The sequence below is a fragment of the Acomys minous genome (assembly GCF_964271855.1).
Source record: "Acomys minous genome assembly, chromosome: 11".
Lineage (NCBI taxonomy): Eukaryota > Metazoa > Chordata > Mammalia > Rodentia > Muridae > Acomys > Acomys minous.
The window spans coordinates 92,371,946-92,391,107 of record NC_140492.1 but is presented as its reverse complement, the minus strand read 5'-3'; the positions used below and the strand labels follow the sequence as shown (position 1 = coordinate 92,391,107).

Genomic DNA, 19,162 nt, shown 5'->3' with positions numbered 1-19,162 from the left:
GCTCAGTTAAAGAATTTCTTTTCTTTTTCTTTTGAGACAGGGCAGGGTCACACTCTAGCCCTGGTTAACTCAGAACTTGTTATACAGACCAGACTGGCCTCAAACTCATGGAGACCCATCTGCCTCTGCCTCCATCTGGAGTGCTGGGGTAAAAGGTTTGTGCCATTCCCCTCTTCTGTTTCCCCCCTCCCCTTTTATTTTTAGACAAGGCCTCACACACTGTAGTTCAGACTAGTCTCGAACTCATGGCAAGCTTCTTGCCTCAGCTTTCTCTCAGGTGCTGGAATTTTACAGATATATACCATGCATGCTAGGCATGAGGTTCAAGAGTTCAAAGTGCACCTCAGCTGCATAGGAAGTCTGAGGCCAACCTGAATCACACGAGTATTTATCTCAAAGAAACCAACTAGTCAAACGTGCGCCAATCAACCAAAATCCAAAGCAAAAGAGCTCAAGCTCAACAGTTTGTCAGTTTCAATAACTCATCTGAACACAGAAAAAAAACCACATTATTGTTGCATTTAACTTGGTGGTTATCTACAGTAGCAACAGAGAGGGAAGGGGTTATTTCTAATTCAAATGTCAAGTAGGGGAGAGATGGAGGGTCTTCAGGAGAGGGCTCTGTGGTTTGCATTTAGACTTGGCCCCCCTTACGGTGTTCTGCAGTCACGGCAGGTAAAGCTGGCGGAGCGGAGACATCTGCTCAGTGTGCTAGAGAGATGGAAACACACCTGACCCAACGTCTCATTGAGCACATGTATACACATGGCAATTAAAACACTGCGCTCCACTCTTTCTTATTCTATATGCTAGTTATTTCCACATGTGATCTTTTCCATTTCTTTGAAGGGTTTGTCTAAAGACTAATTATTTCCTTCTTGGCACTAGGGCTGCAATTCAGGTAGAGGCCACCTGTTAAATAATGGGACTTTAAAAAAATTTTTATTTTATTTTTTATTGTTTCCATGGTCTATTGTCTAAGTTTCTTCCAGGTGTGGATAACTTAAAGAAAATAAGAATGTAGCACATTCTCCACACAAGCTTTGAAAGTAAAAATAAAAAGGTGGAACACAAAGGTCCACTTTTCCTTCCCACATACTAGCCAACAATATGCTGCTAATAGTAATTAAAATGGGGTACTGGCAGAAGAACAAAAAAAATTATTGTAAAATAATGAAATGAACTTAAAAATACACACAAGGCATCACTCTGATAATATCAGAAGCAGAAACAGGATTCTTCACTTGGTAGTGTACGATTTAGAAACATTAGCCTAACGTACCAAATCAGTTCCACATGGGCTTTTGATGAAAGTTAAAAATAAAAATAATAGCACAAACACTAGTGAAATATATAAGCATATTTATATAATCTTGGAATTATGAAGACTTCAAGAATAACATCAGGCAGAAAACATGTAGGGAAATATTCCAGTGTTTAGGATTCAACAATTATCACTCAGCATTTAAAGACTAAGAAAATCTCCACTGTATGGAAATGCACAGTCAACAGACACTAACAACGAAATGACAGACATTGGAATTAATTGACAAAGATTGAAAAAAAAATGCTCCAGGAAGTAAGGGAAAATAATCTTGGAACAGGCAGAAGAATAGAAGGAAGGTTTTAGAACTGGAAAACACAAAATTCAAGACTGAAGACCTATTCGATGGGCCCAGTGTCAGGATGGCTGTGACGCAGAGAAAGGCCAGTGTGTCTGAAGATAGAGCCTCAGACAGTGTCTACTCTGAACAGGAAGAAAAGTGAAAAGAAACTTAACAGGGCCTAGGGACCTGTAGGAAAACACTAAAGTCCAAAATTCAACACTGGAAAGCCAACATGGCAAGGATACCAATTCTCCTAAGATTGATTAATAAACAATGGAATTCAAATAAAACCAGAGCAGATTTATTTCGCACTTCAGAGAAACTGATTCTAACACTTACATGGAAAGGCAACACAACTACAATAGCCAAAGCACCTTGGAGAACAGAAGAGTTTCAAGATCCCTATTAGCTGATCACTACCTGGTTTCAAAAGCTGCTCTGGGACAGTCAGTGTGGCACTAAAGGAAGCCAGGGGGACAGAACATGGAGCCCGAGAAAACAGTGAACCAAGCACTGACAGTGTCCAAGGCACTCAGGAGAGAAAGCAGCTTTTGAAATGATTACATTGCAACATCCAGATAACCAATAGAAGAACATACAATTTAGCATAGCTGGGCGCTGTAATCCCAGCACTAAGGATGCAGAGGCAGGTGGATCTCAGTGAGTTCGAACCCAGCATGGTCTACAAAGCAAGGCCAGGACAGCCAAGGTTGAACAGAGAAACCCTGTCTGAAAAAATCAACCAACCAACCAACCAACCAACCAACGAACCAACCAAACAACAAACTTAGCCTGAACCTCATACTTCAGATAGTCTCTTATAAAAAATGAGTAATAGACCTAAATGTAAAAGAATAAAACAGTTAATGAAAACTTAGAAAATTCTGTGAAAGAGGTCTTAAATATGACCACTCAAAGCACAATCCATAAAAGAAAAAGCAGTCACTATAAGAACAGTGAAGCACTGTTAATGAAAAGTAAAAAACAAATAAAAAGTAAAAATTAAAAAAAATTAAAAGCACGAGAGAAAAGTAGCAAATCTAATTTGGATCATATAGGAAACTCTGAAATCTCAGCGGCCAGAAACAACCTAAAAGAAATGGCCAAAGTCAGAAGGCAAGCTCCCTTTCTGAGCAGCGAGTGAAACAGCGGAGAGGTACCAAGCAGGAGTCCGCACATCTTCGCACACATGGCTGTGCTTGCTGCATCTCAACTCCCAGGACCAACGGGAACAATATGGCACAGATTCAAATACTCCTATCTTAGGAAAGATCCATCAAACCAGCAAAACTATCTGAAAGGCTACCATAGGCCAGCTATCAGATAAATGACAAATTATGTTTTATTAAGTACTATGTAAGATCACGCATTAGCTTGACTTAATTTGCCTTATTTGTGTATCCCATAGAGTTACTGAGCTAAAACCCAGCTAAGAGAACATGAAGCTCTCAGAATCAATAGATGAAAATCTACTGAGAGGCTAGGCGCAAATAAGTAATATAAGAAATGGAAAAAAAAATTTTAAGCATTGCACAGAATTTTCAACATCCAACAGACTTAGTTCAGAAAGTACCATGTTGGACCTACTTGAAATCAAAATGTTACCTAGAAAACAAAGCTTCCAGGACCAACACATTTTGTCATAACCTCTGATAAAAAGGGACGAAGATGACAACATAATTAGAGCCTGAGTCCAGTAGTGCTTCAAGTATGGTATGGAAATCCCATGTCTACAAGGCCAAGCCATCTGTGTGAACACAAAGACATTTGCTGTTCTCACTCTCATGCATTCATGAGTATATAGTGACATCTTAAAATCACATTTATTTATTTGTTTGTATATGTGTCTGTGTCCATGTGTGTGCTACTTGCCCCTTGCCTGTGAAGGTCAGAGGACATCTTGTAGGAGTTGGTTCTCTTGCCATGGGGTCCCAGTGACCACACTCAGGTTGTCAGGCTTGGTGGCATACACCTTTGTTTACTTGCTGAGCTTTCTCAGAGGGAAAATGATGTGAAGATAACAACATTGTGGAGTGCACATGAGAATCTACCTGCTCCCAGCATGCTAGACTTTGGAGACTGGAAAAGTGTAAAGCAATGCCGTTCTTCACAAACATTTCTGTTTTATAGTTATAATTAGATCTACAGCAATGACCAGGACAGCAAAATAACCCCAAGGGTACAAGAGTGGCACTCATATTTTGGCAGTCACCAATAGCTCCCTGGCTGGACTTCAGGTCTCCTCAACAGGAGGGGAAATCATTCTTAGTACTGAAAACTTAGCCAACTATCCATGGCAAATGGATGGATCTTAAAGGAGACGCTTCAACACTTTACTAAACTACCACGATTCCTAACTGCATTCTATATATACTTACCCTTACACAGATAGATAAGAATAGCTCTCACTGCTACCTACAAGATGTGCAGAGAAAAGATAGAGCCTGAGGGAATGGAGAACCAATGCCTGGCTCAACCTGAGATGCTCCCCATGGGAGAGAGCCAACCCCTGACACTATTAGTGATACTGCTATGCTTACAGACAGGAGCCTAACTTATCCCTTCTGTGAGAGGCCCCACCCAGCCGCTGATTGACTCAGATGCTGAGACTCACAGCCAAGCATTTGGCAGAGCTTGGGGGGGGGGGGTCCTGTGGAAGTGTGGGAGTGAAATATAAAAGGACCCAGAAAGGATAAGAACACTGCAAGAAGACCAACCGAGTCAACTAGCATAGACCTACAGGGCATGTAGATAGATTACATTACATATTATATAATACAACACACTACTATGTTATAATTATTAACAACTAATACTTAATGAATAATTAATATATCATATAAATATACACGTATATCAATCTATGTAGGTGTTATATATACATATGTGTGTGCTATAAACACACACACACACACACACACACACACACACACACACACACACACACACACACACACACGAGTTCTAGGACAGCCTGGTCTACAGGAGTTCCAAGACAGCCAGGGCTACACAAAGAAACTGTCTTGAAAAAACAACCCCACCCCCAAAAAGCAAACCAAAACCAAAAATGCCCCCACAACTGGGAAAATGCAGAGAACATCTGATCATGGGGTGCACAGCTACAGCCACAGTGGATACATTTACAACATAACTCCTGAACATAAGGCTCAGGGAACATTGTGAAAGAGGTGCTAGAAAGTAAGAATCAGAGGACCAGAAAATCTGCAGTGATAATGTATCTTCTAGAAATGACAGAGAAGCTTCAGCCATGATTTCCTGAGCAATATGGCTACCCCGCAAGACTTAAAAGTGACACCAACAGACATGCTAATGGGGAAGGAGGAAATCTCATGGGGTGGTGACACCTCTAGACAAAAACAAAACAAAACAAAATAAGAGAACAGCAACCCTACAGGCAACTAAGGAATACCAAGAAAAGGAAAATTAGTCTTTCCCAAAGATGAGTCTTTAAATAGTTAACCAATACCAAGTGGTCAGCCATGCAATTATATACAAACAACAACTCACTGGGTTGTATTTGTGATAATAGTAATGAAAGAAAAAGAGGCATGAATTTGAGGGGAGTGAGAGTGAGGGGACATGAGAGGGCAGAGGGAGGAAAGCAAAGGGGGGGGGGATGATGTAATTACATTTAACCAAAATTTACTTATGTTAACATACTAGTTTTAAATTATTAAAGACATTTCAACCTTCTTAGTTCTAACCTCTAAAAAGTTAAACTCTGGTAGTAACATGCAAACAAAGTTCTAAGGCTTGTTAATAAGTTTTTAAAAGCTCAAGGGTCAAAAATTAGAGACCTGCTGGCAAGCCAACACTAAAGGGTGATGAGAGCCTCTCACAGGGCTAACTTGGCTTCTAAGCTCTCTCAGCTTGTGTTGTGGGTACCAAATGTCCTGCCTGTATGAGGTGAAGACTGTTAGTAAAACATTTCCTTACTGCCACTAACCCCTTCGTTCACTACATGACAGAACTATCCACAATTAACTATGTAATGAATATAACATGCTTAAAGCTTTATCAGAATATAAAGCAGAATATAAAACATGCTTAAAGCTTTATCAGTATAAGCAACAAGATTAAGTTAAGTTCAGAAATGGTATTTTATCATGCAACCTGACCAAGTGGGTCTAAAAGTCATTAAAATATATTTTTTAACATTTGGCTATTAAAAATCCACTGTTCATGACACTCAGACAACTGGTATTTATTACTTCTGTACTGTTAACTCCAGAGAAAGGCTTTAAAACTTCTTCAAGTCAAATTAGGCTCACAAAACTCCGATCTCTAGCAGAAACAAACTACAACTGATGGATAAAGCTGATTTTTAATGCAAGCCAAGGTGTAGCAATAAAGTAGAGATGGAAGAAATCCAGACCGTCACATCCTAACATACAGGGTTATCCTAGAAGGACAGTTTTTCAGAATCCAGAATAAGACTGCACAGGGATGAGGCTCCTGAGAAGAGGAGCTATGTTGAAACTTGCACAGTTTTATTAAAAACAGAAGCAAACCAGACCATATGTGCATTTTCATTTTTTACACAAAAGCCAAACATTTCTTTTAAAATGTTATTCTCTTTCACTGAAGCCAGCAAAGAACCTTAATTAATTCTCGAGACATAAACTGCCCTAAAGCCAAATCTGAACTGATATTTGCCTGTGAGTATAAATTGGAAAGGCATTTTGGGATGGACATTTGAAACTATTTAGCAGAGGCCTAACACGTATCCTCACTGACTAAGCAATTCTAGCTCAGAAATTGAGAAAATGGGCAATAAAGATACACAGCCATTTCTTACTGTTTATACCAAAATCTGAAAACTGGAAATAGCCTAAATATATAATAATATGGTCACATAAGTACATTTGTAACCACATAATGGAATATCACAACAGTGTGAAATGTTAAAATTACATAAAAATATGACAAGCACAAGTAGTCACTATATATTTCTCAAGAAAAGAAATAAGAAAATTGATATACAATTTTATTTCTAAAACGTGTGTACAAACATGTCTGGAAGGACACACACACACACACACACACACACACACACACACACACACACACACACACACACGCGCTCCATAGACTATACATATAAATTAGTTTGTTTAGTATTTATCTTTGAGTTTGCGATTGCAGATGATTTTTATTTTCTTTCTTGAAGGGTATACTACTTGCTTTTCTACAGTAAATATTCTTATTTCTGTAATAATCGTTAAAGTATTGACTTGAGGTAATCATGCCATGCTAGGCTATTTGAATTTTTATAATGTGGAATGCTGTACATACTAAAGAGAAAAGTGGTATAGGAGAGAGATGAAGACACAAAAAGAAGGCAGTGGGCTACAATATTAGCTATCGCTTTATCATATATCTTTGTTGTATGGTATTAAGATAATCTCCTGTTTAACAGCCTGGGAAGACATTTTCCAGAGAACCTGCAGGTACATAGTGAATCTCTTCAGGACTTCAGCCAGCTCTCGCAGATTTAATATTATGTAGAAAAAGCAGGTGGCTTAAAAAAAAATCTGTCTCTACAGCCTTTGCAGCTACAGTTACCTTCTCTCTAACCTTGTTTGGAGCTAATCAAGCTTTATCCAACCAAACTCAAACTGGCATACTGACTTCACGCACATGGTCTATGAGTCTTCTGACTGATGCCTCCTGCCATATGTCTAAATCGTTTTATGAAATCCACGCTTGAAGAAGGGTCCAACAGCAGTATGAGTCTCATGTGTGGGACTAGGACGTGTAGTGCCAGAGAGACCGCTCCACCTGCTTAATTTGAACCTGGTGCCATTACTGCCACCCAAAACTGGCACTGATGTCTGAACAAAGGGAAAAAAAATCCTAATAATTGCAAGTGAGAAATTTCTATCATGCACTTGAGCTTCTACCAATAACACACTTTAAGTGCTTTGCTAGACAGTGAAATCTGGTAATAATTATCAAACAGCATACACACTGTTTACAATAGAATCATATTTCTTTTTTTCCTTTTCCCCTCCTGCTTTTTTTTTTCTTTTCTGTCTGTCTTTCTTTCTTTCTTTTTTTTTTTCATGAAAAATAGAACAGTGCTGAAGGATACACAAATGCCTGCTGTATACCATGCCAACACAGCAGCTCAGCCAAAAATGTGAGCAGAATGGTTTGCCAAGTAAAAGAAAACACAACAAATTGGTAATGGTTTCTATCTTGACAGAAACTGAAAATGATCCCTCAATGTGTGGCCACTCATGTGGACACATAAAAATGTCTTAGAAGCAATCATTTTCCTCAGATAACAGACCCTGACAGTGCCATATAGCATACTGGCTGACTTTCACATCTCAAAAAAGTGGCAACCATGACCTACAAAACCGTCTGGGAACCATGTAATTTATGCATAACACATAGGCACATGCCATGCACTCCCAAGGCTTGTTATAACTCATTTTGAATATGAGACTCCTTTCCTGCGTAGAATACACTTTTATGAGGGAGACTCTAAGTCATCAGAGACCCAGCGAAGCTGGCTTGGTTGGTCCATGTGCATAGCAAAGAAATTCTTACAAAGCTACAAAGCTCCGTGGTCTGCATGCACTGCAAAGGCCGTGCATAAGGACAGCATGCACCCCAGAGGGTCCTGCATAATGATTTATCACTAAGGATACCCTTGCTAGGATGCTACATTAACAAACACAGAGGCTTTTTGGAGGTACATACATACAGATTTGATTTCCTGCTTAGAAGGGCACTGGAAGGAATACCGAATCCCCAAGTCCTGCTGATGGCTGCTTTAACTTGTTTCCCTTCCTTAACATTTTTTTCTTCTTTCCTTTACCACATTTTTTTTCTTCAGATGGAGAATCAGCCAATATCTCAGACCACTGTCCCCCAAACCCCCATTTAAGGAAATTTTCTTATTTGTTTAACTTTCTAATGAGGAGATTAGATGGAACATTGATTATATGGTCAAATCCTTTACAAAATAAGAATGACCCTTTTGTAAACACTTAATTGGTATCTGAAGATAAAGAGGAATTTGGGATTAGAAAATGGTGAGCCAAGGGGCTAGGAAGGACCTTAGGAAGTTAACTGATCTTGCCAAGTTGAAAGTAAATCTGAATCCTGTGGGTTATGAGTTTCGAATGAACCTTCTGGGGTTTAAATTTGATGGTGACTTTCCTGTTCAATAAAAAGCGCTTAGACGGTTTATAACAGAGGTTAGGAAAACTTAATGGGCAGCGAGCTGCTCTCACAAAACACCCATCTTGATGAGTTAAGTGTAAATGAATCAGAAACACATGGCTCATATTTCCTCAAAAATGCATAGATTCAAAAATAAGGGAAAGAGGACTTGGCGAAATGTGTGTGTGTGTGTGTGTGTGTGTGTACGCGCGCGAGAGCACGTCTGCGCATGCATGTGCATGTGTGGGCTAGCTGGCCCCCAAATAAATATTTGAAAGATATTTTCAGACACTGAAAGAATTCAAAATAAAACTAACCTTGTCGGGTTACATAAGAACAGAATGTTCTTCTATGCAATATGCACTTGTCTCTACGGGTCATGAACACTATGGAGCCTCTGCCTTTGGCACAGAACTATAGGAGTAGCCAGCCTCGCTGCCTTCAAGCAACAACACTATGTAAGCAGTAAAGAGTGGTTCCAAGGGATCAAGGATTTTATACAGCCTGGCATTATAACCCAGGTCCCCGGGAAACTATAAATAATGGGGAAGTATGCAGATATTTCTCAGGGTCCAGGTAGGTGCGCTTTATTTCAGTCAAGTCATCCTCATGTGGCCTGCTTGGCTAAACGTACACACAGTTGCAGAATCGGCTTGGTTTGAGTGTTTTCTTACTAAGTGTTTTTATGCCGTTTTGAGTGTGTGTCCAGCTCTCTCCTCCACCCACTAGATTTGCGAGCGCTCGACAAATCCTGCTGACTGCTTTTCTGGAGGACGGGAGTGCTGGACAGTTTTGAAATAGGGGAGCTGCTGTTGGCAGGGAGCATGGAGCCATGATTCTAGGTGGGGGAATGGCCCATGTGACAGGTCAGAGGCTCCAGAGGGTGAGTCATGTGTGTGGGGGTGCTATACTGGCTGGTCTGCTTCAATCAGCCGGAGCCAGAGTACTGTGGGAGGTGGAGGCATTAGGTGTGGGGAGGCCTAATGAACTGCATGTGAAGTCAGTTTGAGGACAGGGGTGTGATAAGGGAAAACATGGCTTGACTGTTGTTTCTGCTTGTACCTTCTTCCTCAGAATAAGATCAAGTTCTAAGCAGAGGAGACATGCATACATACATACATACATACATACATACATACATACATACATACATACATACATTCCTTAAAAGCTGAACAGCATCTGCAGATAACATAAAATTATTCATGCACATGTTCCTAGGATCCTGTAGATAAACCTGAGCAGGAAGCTGGTAGGGAATATATTACTAAAATGAGTGACTTCTAAAATGTTTGCAGGAGAGTGTAAAATTATATTGATTTATATCTTTTAAGGTTGTTTCCTGGCTGCTTAACACAAATTGTACCTTTTTTATAATTTTAGAAATGACTTAGGGCATCAAATCTTTCTTATACTTTTTTTTCTCCTAGCTCACAAAATACTGGCATTAATGGAATGCTTGGTGAGCCCACTTATTTCACTTTATAAGTGCAGTGGAGTGAAAGGGAGAGGAGGCCGGCAGGACTGCGGCAGAGTCTGACGGGGATGCTGCAGTGGGGATGTCTGCACAGCGTCTGCACTCTGAGACCCTGTGCATCTTCAATACAAAGGAATCACGCTGCTCACTTACCATCCTTCATCATCTTCCACTTCCGCCTCAGGGACACTGTTCTCCGGCGTCTCAGTGATGGCTTGAGTGAGCTTAGACTTAAACTGGCTCAGCAGCGCCAGGGTCTGGAATGACAGGGAGACCCTAGGCTGTAACAAAGGTCATCCCAAGAGACTCTGAATTTGGTAGAGAAGGAAATACCCTACTTGGATGTAAGACACAGGCAAACGTTGGTCGCCCCTTCCCATCTCTGTCTATTTGAAATTAATAAGACTGCTTTTCAGGCTACAGCGGTGACTTCAGCAGACCCCGACACTGCCCTGTTTGGATCTGCACTGGCATCTTTCTTTATAGACATTTCAGTATTTCCTATCCCAAGACTTAAGTGTGCTCACCAGCAGCATATGTGGCATCAAATCAAACACCAAGACTAAATGCTGTTCATTAACAAACTTCTAAGATGGGAAACATGCACAGCAGGAAGGCAGCATGGGCGAACTCATCAACTGGCCGACTGTGAGCAACGTGAAGTAGCATTTAAAGAGAACTCTTGAGTCTGAGAAACTCAAGTAAGCATTCCCTCTGATTCAACAGCTTGGAACTGCGAACACACTTAAAAAATATAATCCGAGGCCAGAAAATGGCTTCTTCAGTGCTAACACCTACACAGAAGATGTATGTGTTAAATGTCTATCAAAAGGAGCTCAATAATTTTGGTAAAAAGCAATAAATGTGTTATTGTATGGTTGTCAGACATAGAAGTGGGTGTTGCATTCTACTGAAAAATACTAAGAGAATGAGGCTCCATGGATCTCCATGGCCAGGTTTTAAGGAAAAGTACTCTGGATTCTTAGTTGTCTCTTAGCCTCTGTGGGCAAGAAGCAACAAGCAGTTATAACTTTGGAATCCACAGCCTCTCCTGCTTACAGTTAACAGTCCATTGTGGAATCTGAGCAGAAAACACTGCAAGTACTGCTGCTCCATGTTGTACTGTAGGAGGCACTACGCCCAGGCATTTCTGGGAACATAGGACTTTACGCAGCTCTTGTGCGTGACATGAGCAGACCAATTGATGTGTCAGAGTTTCAAGGTTTTTCACATAAATGCCTCGGAAGAACTTTAGCATTGGGATCTCTGTGAGTAGCCAAGGTCACTGCATTGTCTTTTTCACTTTATGAGAGTGCATCCCTGGACCCATAGTCGGCTCTACCTAGCAACGCTGGGAGAGAATAAAAAAAAGGCACCGAACTGTACAGCCTCCAGGGCTGATGTTACCTGATCTTCTCGGGAAGTTCCCTTCTTTGGCTGTTGCTTCCTCAAGGCTTCATACTTTTGCTTTTCTCGCCTGTACTCAGCAACAGCTCCGTCTGGGGCAGCTTCCTCCTCTGGGGAACAGGAGCATACACTTAGGGTGGCGGCAAGATCCCTCCCAATTAATTAAAACAACAAAAGCAAAACAACAACAACAACAACAACCAATTAACAAAAAACCAACCAAAACCAAAACCAAAACCCAAACCCAAAATAACACAGAGATCCACTAAAATCTATTATTTTCTCAGTTACAAAGTGATAGGCACTAAATTTGTCAAGCTTTGCAATTTTTTCTTTATTATACCATTTTCTTTTTCTTTTATGTATCCTCTTAGGCCAATTGTAAAATAATTGATCTCATTTAAAAGTTTAGATTTTTCTAAAATTTAGCAGTACTATTGATTTTATATTATTTGTGGCTTTATAATATATACTTTCCAATATTGACTGAAGTTTCAATTATTCACCTCCTTTGCCCTGACCCAAGTTAAAATAACAAAAGCAAACTTTAGCTTGATGGTAAACAGAAAATAAGTACACCTGCCAAATTAAGTCAAGACAGCAGAGGCAGAAAAAAATAGGTTTTACTAAGTCAGAATGCAGACAACGAATCTACATAGCAGTGCAATGAACAGACAAAACAAGCAAACAACATAGTGATGGCATCAGAAACACACATGCTTAGTAACCACCTGGAGGGGTCTGCTATATCTGCCACATAGAAATGATTCTTTTGAGATTTCTAACATCTTTGACCACCAGTTTTCTTATTATCCCCTAACAGTTGCACTTGAACTACCCTGGGATCTAGCACTTGGCTATGCCTTTAAGACCCTATACAGGCAGTCAAGCACCCGTCACCGCCCCTCCCCCCAAAGCAGTGGCCCTGGAGCTCAAACAAGGGGTCTCATGCCTGTTGAGCACATGTGCTACCAGTGACCTACGCGCATCCCATCCCTAAAGCACTCCTAGCCTTCCTCCTCCTTGTTCTGCCCATCTCAAAGTGTCTTCCTTTCTTCTCGGAACTCACCCTGCTCTCTCAACTCGACCTTTTTATGTTTTGTTTTGTGTTTGTTTGTTTTTCCTAAGACAAGGTTTCTCTGTGTAGCCTTGGCAGTCCTGGACTCGCTTTGTAGACCAGGCTGGCCTCAAAGTCGCAGCAACCGCCTGCCTTTGCCACCCGAGAGTGCTGGGATTAAAGGTGTGCGCCACCGTGCCTGGCTTCAACTCTACCTTTTGCTGTTTCCTCTTTAAAGAATACTAGAAAAATTCTGTCTCCCCATTCCTTGCCTAACTCCTGCTCACTGTGGGTTTCAGCCTGGCTGGCACTTGGTCCAGGCGGTCTTTCTGCTTACAGTCATTGAGTCTGCTCTGGATACTCTCTGAGCTCCTAGACTGCCCCTTAGCACTTACCACACTTTATGGTAATTTATTGTTTACTCTTCCTTTCCTACCAGGGGACATTAAAATCCTCGGGAAAAGTCATAGCTCCAGCAGGTAGAGCAGAGCTTGGCAAGTGATCCATGTTGATAAATAACAAGAGGTGAAAGAAGGGGTAACGGAACTGGAGAAGGGGAAAATTCAGAGGTCAGGGTGGCCCCAGATTTACACCGCTGTAGCAGAACCATCCCGGCATCTGTATCTTCGGCTTCATCACGCTAGGGAATCGGCTGTATTCATTTCCTGCTGTTTTCTTATGGCAGAATTTTGTAAAATTCCAATGCTAACAAATATCCTCAGAAACAGCTAGTGTTAAATAAAAAAGACAAATCCTTATATTTCCAGCTTCAAGTCACTGAAAGCCTTTATTTGTGGTGGGAACTTTAAAATAAATGGCAACACTGATAGATGTGTTGAGCGACCATTGCCACAGCAAAGGCAACTTCCTATTTAGCCACAGTCGTTCTAATGACTTTCACATGCAATCCTTTTTGTACGATCTCCTTTAGCAAGGATTGATTTCTTGGTATACAAAACTAAATGAGGAAGACAATGTAGCTCAGGCTGCCCTGAAATTTCAAGATCCTCCTGCTTCAGCCTCTGTTGGGACTAGAATTATAGAGGCTGGCTACCATATTCAGCTTCAGGAAATATGACTTTTAATGGTGCAGCAAAAAAGCCTTATGAATCAAAATTTAGAAGCCAGCAATAGATAACTTTAGGTATATAAAAAAGCATGGAAATTCTACAGCTGTGTTGTCTATAGTAAAAGCCTTCAAATAATTCAGAGTATAGTGCTAACCTCAATTTGGAATCTGGTAATGACAATAAATTTTAAAGAATCTATATTGAGGGATATTTTATATGCAGTGAGATTCATTCGGTGTATACCATAACTACTCTGGTAGTTTTTGTAATATGCAATCAAGACGCATAATAACTCCCTGGCCTTAAAAAGCTATCTAAACCTCTCTGATAGTAGCCCATTTGCCTTCTTCAGACACCAGCCATTTATCTACCACTATAGTTTTGTATTCTAAAAGCTCACACAAGTGAAATCATTTTGTATAATCTTTCATGTCTGACTTCTTTCACTTATCAAATACATCCATATTGCTGGGTAATCCTTTACACAACTGGATGGCACTCATAGTATAACCATTTACCCTAATTTGTTAACTTTTACACTCGCTGAGTGCCACCTACATGGCATCTATGATGCCCCTCCCTCCATCAGGACTCCAGTGATGCAGGAGACAGAGCTGCTGGCTTCCCGCTGTGTCTGAACTGTATGTAACATTCTAGTGAACTGAATGCTTTCTTCTTAGGGTTCCGACTGAGACTTTGCTGCTGCCAACTGATAGGCTTTACTGGCCATTCATATAGAGGCTTCTGAACTCCTTAGTCAAATCTTTTGTTCATATTTTTGTCTTAATAATGTATTAAAAGTGTAAAAGTATATTCTAGGTACAAGCCCTTTGTCAGGCATTTCTACTGCAAATGGCTTTTCTTAGTTTATAGTTTACATTTTACTTTTTTTGAATATGCCTTCCACAGAGGAGAAATTGATTTTGGTGGGTGGTGTTTTATTGGTTCCTAAAAATACTACATGAACTCTCTCTCTCTCTCTCTCTCTCTCTCTCTCTCTCTGAATTGTTCACTCACTCCAAGATCACAGATGTTCTTTTCCCTAATCTTTTTTCTTTAAAGTATACATTTAAAAGCTCTTTTTCATACTTCAAAGTAAGAAAGTTTTACTGTCATGATTGATTTTGATAAACATTCAAGGTATTATCACTCTTGCTAGAAGGGAGGTGACTTGTACCTACTCTGTACTTTCATTGTGAAAATAATTTATCATAAAGGTGGGAAATACAAGTTACTTTGAGCAGACTCTAAAGCTACCTATAGTCTGATTGTGCTAAGGATTCCTTAGGAGGTTTGATTTTAGATGTGGAAATATTTTACTTTCACTCTTTCTCTGCGTTTTCCACATTTTACATTACATAGAAAAGTTAAGGTAACTTTCACAAATCACTTTATTCTCTCCATATTAACTAAGTCTATTTTTATATATTTTATAGTCATGATAATGAAAATACAGGCACGTAATACAGATACAACTGCACACAATGCCCAATACTATACCTGTATTGTAATAATACTCAGTCATCCTTCCTAGAAGTATGTTCATACCCAGTTTCCCAAGAGCGTTGTATGATGTGACTGACAGTCTTAACGACAGGGTCAGTCATGAATTTTAGGATCTCTTTCATATATTTATTCTCCTTGGTAATAGTAAGTCAGAATAAGATGACAGAGAATTACATCTCTAATCGGTAAGTTGCAGAATCAATTTTATTTTGAAACAATGCTAAGGAAATAGTTGAATAAAACTGTGGGAATTTTCACCACAACCTAAATGACTGCAGACTGAACAATAACTAGCACTCTCCCCATTCTCTCTCTGGAGAGGCCTTGCGTGCTTCTTGCACGTTTCCCACCTGTAGCCACAGTCAATTTCAGGAAACCCCCATTCAAGCAAACACACTGCAACTACGCAGAATGTTAGACACCAACCTACCCCTCAATACAAACCCAAGTGGCATCCCACACAGTCTCAGACGGTAATGACTACAGCTTCCGGCTCCCACAGACGGGAACTGTAGACACTAGACTTTCAAGCCTCTAGTCACCAGTCAAAACACTTGGTGTTAATATAACTGACTGGATTTTGTAATGAAAGTGAGGAATGTGAAAGTTGGGCATCTTAGGGTTAAATACCTAGGAAGTCACAGGCAGTAACCTAACACAGCTGTAAATGCTCCACTCACCCCACCCCCACTCCTCTAGAATGTTCTACAAGGACCCACAGATCCTTTGGTGGCACAGAAGCTACAGTTTTCAGCTGTACCTCCCTTTGGGTTTGACTACCTGACTGCATTCTGGAGCTTCCTGGTGTTTGACTATGGTTATTGGTCATTTACTCCAATTTAATTTGTGTTTTAAATGATATGCTCAATAGAGGTAGGAAAGTGCCCCCGTGCTTACTATTTACAGGTGGACTAGTGAGAACCGAGAGACAATGAATCACCCAAATCCGAGGTTAGGGCAAAGCAGTTGGCTGGGCCATGCAGATGCTCTAAGGGTGGTCTCACTAACCTGCTTATTTCCAGAACAGACAATCTTAGCAGGGAAACATGTTGCACTTTGGCTCAGTCTGATTTCTATCTTGTGATGGTTTTCTCACAGTTATAAAGTAAGAACAGATGTGCTTTACAGCACCTGGAAGGTCAACTGATGACTGCTGTGTCTGTCTGCCTGCATGTAGGGTTAGGGTTTCTGTTGTTTGGTTTGGTTCTGTTCTGTTCTGAGACAGGGCTTCTCTGTGTATCCCTGGTTGTCCTGGAACTCAGTCTGTAGACCAGGCTGGCCTCAGACTCAGAGATCAGCCTGCCTCTGCTGGGATTAAGGGTGTGTGCCACCACTGACCGGCAGTGTTTTGCTTTTTTATAAAATTTATTTTTACTTTTATTTTACGTGTGTGGGCGTCTTGCCTGCATAAGCATTTGTGCATCAATGTGTGCCCCACATCCATGGAGGCCTGAGGAGGGTAGCAGATCCCCTGGAAGTAGAATTCCAGATAGTTCTGAGCTACCATATGGGTGTGCTCGGAATAGAGCACAGGGCCTTTGGAAGAGCAGCCAGCGCTCTTGACCACAGAACAATCTCTCCAGACCTGCATTAGTTGTTTTGATATACCTCCAAGTAATAAAACACAATGTACCATTGAATGTTCTTTAGAAAGATATGTTGAAGGATAAAAGAGACAGATTATATCTTACAGAAATGATATTTCCTTCTAAAAATTTAAAACATTTCAACTAAAGTTTGTTAACAAAATCATTTTAGTCACAGCTGAAAAATTACCCATATATCCCAGTAAAATAATATTTAAACTCTTTAATTATTTTATTTATTTATTTGTTTATTTATTTTTAATGTAATTTTATTAATTTATTCATATTACATCTCAATGGTTATCCCCTCTCTTGTATCTTCCCATTCCTCCCTCCCTCCCATTTTCCTCTTACTCCCCTCCCATATGTCTGTGACTGAGGAGGACTTCCTCCCTCTGTATATGCTCATAGGGTATCAAGCCTGTTCTTGGTAGCCTGCTATCCTTTCTCTGAGTGCCCCCAGGTATCCCCATTCAGGGGATGTGTAAACTCTTTAATTCTTTTAAATCAATTTTCTGTCCAAATCAATACTCACAAGTATTTCACAGTAAATATACTCTCTCTCTCTCTCTCTCTCCACACACACACACACACACACACACACACACAGTGAATTCCATCTCTTACAACCACAAGAAAGGATGACAATATTTGGTTGACTGTGTTCATAGAAAAGACCTATTACATAATTTATTTTACCTGTCTGCCAATGGAAAGAGAGGTTTAAAATGAAAGTCAGCTTTGGATTAAGAGTTGATATAATGGGGCAGGAGAGATGGTTCAGCATTTGAGAGCATCTTTGCTCTTCTAGAGGACCTAGGTTAGGGTCCTACACCCACACAGTTGCCTAAAAGCACCCATGACTCCAGGTACAGATGACACAATACTCTCTTTTGGCCTCCACAGACATTAGGCATGCGCATGGCACACATACATACTTGCAGGCAAGCACACATATACACAAAATAAAAATAAATTCTTTTTTTTTTAATAGAAGAATTAAGATAAGCTGGTCACTGATTTTTATGCGGGAAGCATACTAGGTAAAATATAAAGACCTAATCAAATTCATGGTATATAATTTTCTTTTCTACAAATTAGTAGTTCTAAACTGTTAAAGCCACAAGGGTCTAGTTAGGCATATTAACCCTCAAGATACACTCTCTGGCCATTCTACTTCTTTGCTTAGTGAGGTGAGGTCCCTCCCCCCACATCATTAATTACTTAACCTTAACATCACTTGGCTTAAGGATGTCTCTTCTTTCTGCTTTCGTTTCTAGTTGTAGACACTAGGCAAAGGGCTTGAGATAGCTGCAGGGTCTGCCAAGGCGTCACTAGGCAGGTCTATGGCACCAGGAGTTAAGCCTAGTCAGGTTGCATCTGAACTGAATGGAAAACTTAGCTCAAACACCTTTACAAGGTAAATTCAGCTAAAGGCAGAGCAATCTTCTATACAAACCCAACAAGGTAAAAAACAAAAGGCTGTTAACTTGTCCGTTTCCTCCAGGGTATGTGTGTGTTATATCCATATGAATACTCACATGGTTACGGAACATTTATTTTCCATGTTTTCAGTTTTCACCAGGAAACTGATTAGTTTCCTTAGCTCTTTATTTCAACTCATCGATTCTCTCTTTAGTTGTATCTAATCCATTTTCAAACACCTACTCATCACTGGATTTAACAGATTATTATTATTTTTTAATTTATAGAATTAAAGTTGAATTTGACTTTTTTTTTCAAATTCATCTACTTTTTTTTGCAACCGTATTCATTCCTCGTGCTTCTTACCTTACACAGTCTCTCCAGCTGTTCAATGTACTTGCATCTTTTAGACTCTTTTCGGGATCCCTCTGGTATGCTTCTGCTTTGTCTATAGAGACATTGCTCACGTTCCTAATTTATCTCAGTCACATATGTATTTTCATCATACTCCGCAGGACATTTTTGGCACACAGATCGTGTAAAGGCTCCCCTGCGTTGTCTGTCCCCAGCCCAGAGCTGTCTTTCTTCAATTCTGACTTAGCATTCCTACTCCACATAGGTGGTCAGACTTTATAATCATGCCTACTGGACACTTAAGAGTCTTGCCTTTTTTTTTTTAAATGAGAAACTTTCTTTTTCCTTTCCTTCCTTTTATAGTTCTGAAAAAAATGCCAAGGTTTTCTATTTTTGTGACCTCCCTGGCAAGTTGGACAGTTTTTCTGTCTCTATCTAACCCAAGGCTGCATATTCTGTTCAACCATGAGATGAAA

General features: G+C 40.2%; 1 protein-coding gene and 1 long non-coding RNA gene across 3 annotated transcripts in view; one reads left to right on the top strand and one right to left on the bottom strand.

Annotated features, from left to right (window-relative positions):
- Positions 1 to 19,162, bottom strand: part of CWC27 (CWC27 spliceosome associated cyclophilin) — a 172,035-nt gene that overhangs the window by 14,467 nt on the left and 138,406 nt on the right. Inside the window, exons 13-14 of the mRNA XM_084801325.1 lie at positions 11,689 to 11,798; positions 10,435 to 10,538 (exon numbers count right to left, since the gene is read on the bottom strand). Of these exons, the coding sequence (XP_084657451.1) occupies positions 10,435 to 10,538; positions 11,689 to 11,798 (214 nt within the window). The remainder of the gene's footprint in view (positions 1 to 10,434; positions 10,539 to 11,688; positions 11,799 to 19,162) is intronic.
- The window catches only part of LOC311608716, a 35,962-nt gene that overhangs the window by 9,449 nt on the left and 7,351 nt on the right, over positions 1 to 19,162 (top strand). The window lies entirely within an intron of this gene.